This window comes from Beta vulgaris, chromosome 4 (assembly GCF_026745355.1).
Source record: "Beta vulgaris subsp. vulgaris cultivar EL10 chromosome 4, EL10.2, whole genome shotgun sequence".
NCBI classification, from domain to species: Eukaryota; Viridiplantae; Streptophyta; class Magnoliopsida; order Caryophyllales; family Amaranthaceae; genus Beta; species Beta vulgaris.
Window position 1 is genome coordinate 46,114,234 of NC_079205.1, and position 1,884 is coordinate 46,116,117.

A 1,884-nucleotide genomic window follows, 5' to 3' on the forward strand; every position below is an offset into this window, starting at 1 on the left:
ATCTGCATCATTAGCATATATACATAGAGAATACAAGATGTCATTTTTATTTGTGTTATCATCATCAAAAACCATAAGATAATAACTAATATGATTGTCAGATATGCCATAGTAAAGATGAAATTATAACTACATATAAATGAAAAATGCACCTTGATTTTGAAAAATACAAAAAACAAAAAGTTGATAAAAAGAAAACTATGACCCACCTCATATTTATTCGACTCGTATATAACCCAATTTTGTATTTGATTGACCTAAATGCGACCTTAGGACCCATTTGACAGGGTAGGTACAACTAATAACAAAAGCAATTTGATTTGTGTGGATCTGATTCCCATTATATATTATTAGTGTGCACCAAGTCATAAGCACGTGTTATTTCTAAACAATCAACTCTAGTATCATTCGAAAACTCACTATATCATGAGAAAGCCACTATATCATGAAAATATACACTATATCATGCAGAAACCACATCATTTTTTAAAAAAATGCACTATATTATTTAGACACTCACTATAATATCATGCAAAAACTCATTATATCATTCAGACACTTGCGATATCATGTGAAAACTACATCTTTCTATATGTTAAAGCACTTATTATCACAATAAATACTACACAACCTAAATCTTCATGCATGTCAAACAATAAAATTAAATCCTCCATTATATTGCATATAACTTCACTATGTTCTGCCGTTAATAAAATCCACTATATTGTATATAAGTTTAATATAGTTCTATAAAACCCATGATATAAAGCTAATATTAATCATCAACCTGGTGTACAAAAAACGGGAGTATAGGTAATTGAAGATATTTTCTTTTGATATAATACTGGATGATATTATATTTAAAGCACAGCATGAAAAAATTGTAGAAGTCAAGGGATTACTCAAAAGAGTAAATCAATGTTTCACACAAAATCTGCCGAGTTCCAAACCAGAATCACTCTATACATAGTTAACTATCCACAACAATGATAACGCGAAAGCCTCCCTAACCTAATTAATTAAGCACAATACAAACCAGCAATCCAAACACTCACGCAAACTTCAGAAAAATAACCACCCTCCAAATTTAAGAAAATAAATGAAAAGAGGGACTTATATGAATTAAAAAGGTCAAGAAAGTTATTCAAGTAAGCAACTAATTTTCCCTAACTTCAAACATGTTACGGTTCTTGACGACAATATCATACATATGCATGGACTTGAATTTGCGGAAATCCCTTGGCAAAGAAATCAAGTGAACAGTGGAGCGTTTGTGGAACTGAAGAAGATTAGGATCATCGTAATAACGCTCCCAACCTAAGGCCATCAGCTTTCTCTCGAGCACGTCATAATTAGTGATGACTTCATTAGTAGAGATATGGACTAGCACCTTTCGTTGCCCTCTCTCCATCGACTCCGCGGCCGGATTTTCGACGAGACGGACGACACCATTCTTGAACACCCACACCCCGGACATTGTTAGTCAAGGTAGAGGAGAAACTAGAAAGAGACAGAATTTGTGGGTTAGACTAGCACTTAGCGCTTAGCACAGCTGGAAACTTTTATGGTTGATGAAAGAGGAGCATGCATGGGCACTTTATATAGAGCCAAATTTGGAGATAGAATGTGTGGGCCGTTGCGGAACGAAATGGGCATGTTTGGGTAAGATGATAAATTGCTGTGGACCCATCGAGATGAGACGAGATGGCAAGTATGAAGTTATACTACCTCTGTTTTTATTGAGTTGCAACATTCACTTTTTTGCACAAACTTTAAGAAATGAGAAAAGAGAGTATAATTGACCCACTGGCCCCTACTACTAGTACTATAATTAAATGGGGAAAGAGTAGGTGAAGTAAAGATAATATAGTCAAATTATCCCAA

General features: G+C 34.2%; 1 protein-coding gene across 1 annotated transcript; it reads right to left on the reverse strand.

The window, feature by feature from the left end:
- Positions 1-817: 817 nt before the first annotated feature.
- On the reverse strand, positions 818-1,680 carry LOC104891136 (flowering-promoting factor 1-like protein 3). The gene has a single exon (XM_010676787.4). The coding sequence runs from the start codon at positions 1,475-1,477 to the stop codon at positions 1,157-1,159; it is 321 nt and encodes a 106-aa protein (XP_010675089.1). The 5' UTR covers positions 1,478-1,680; the 3' UTR covers positions 818-1,156.
- Positions 1,681-1,884: the final 204 nt, after the last annotated feature.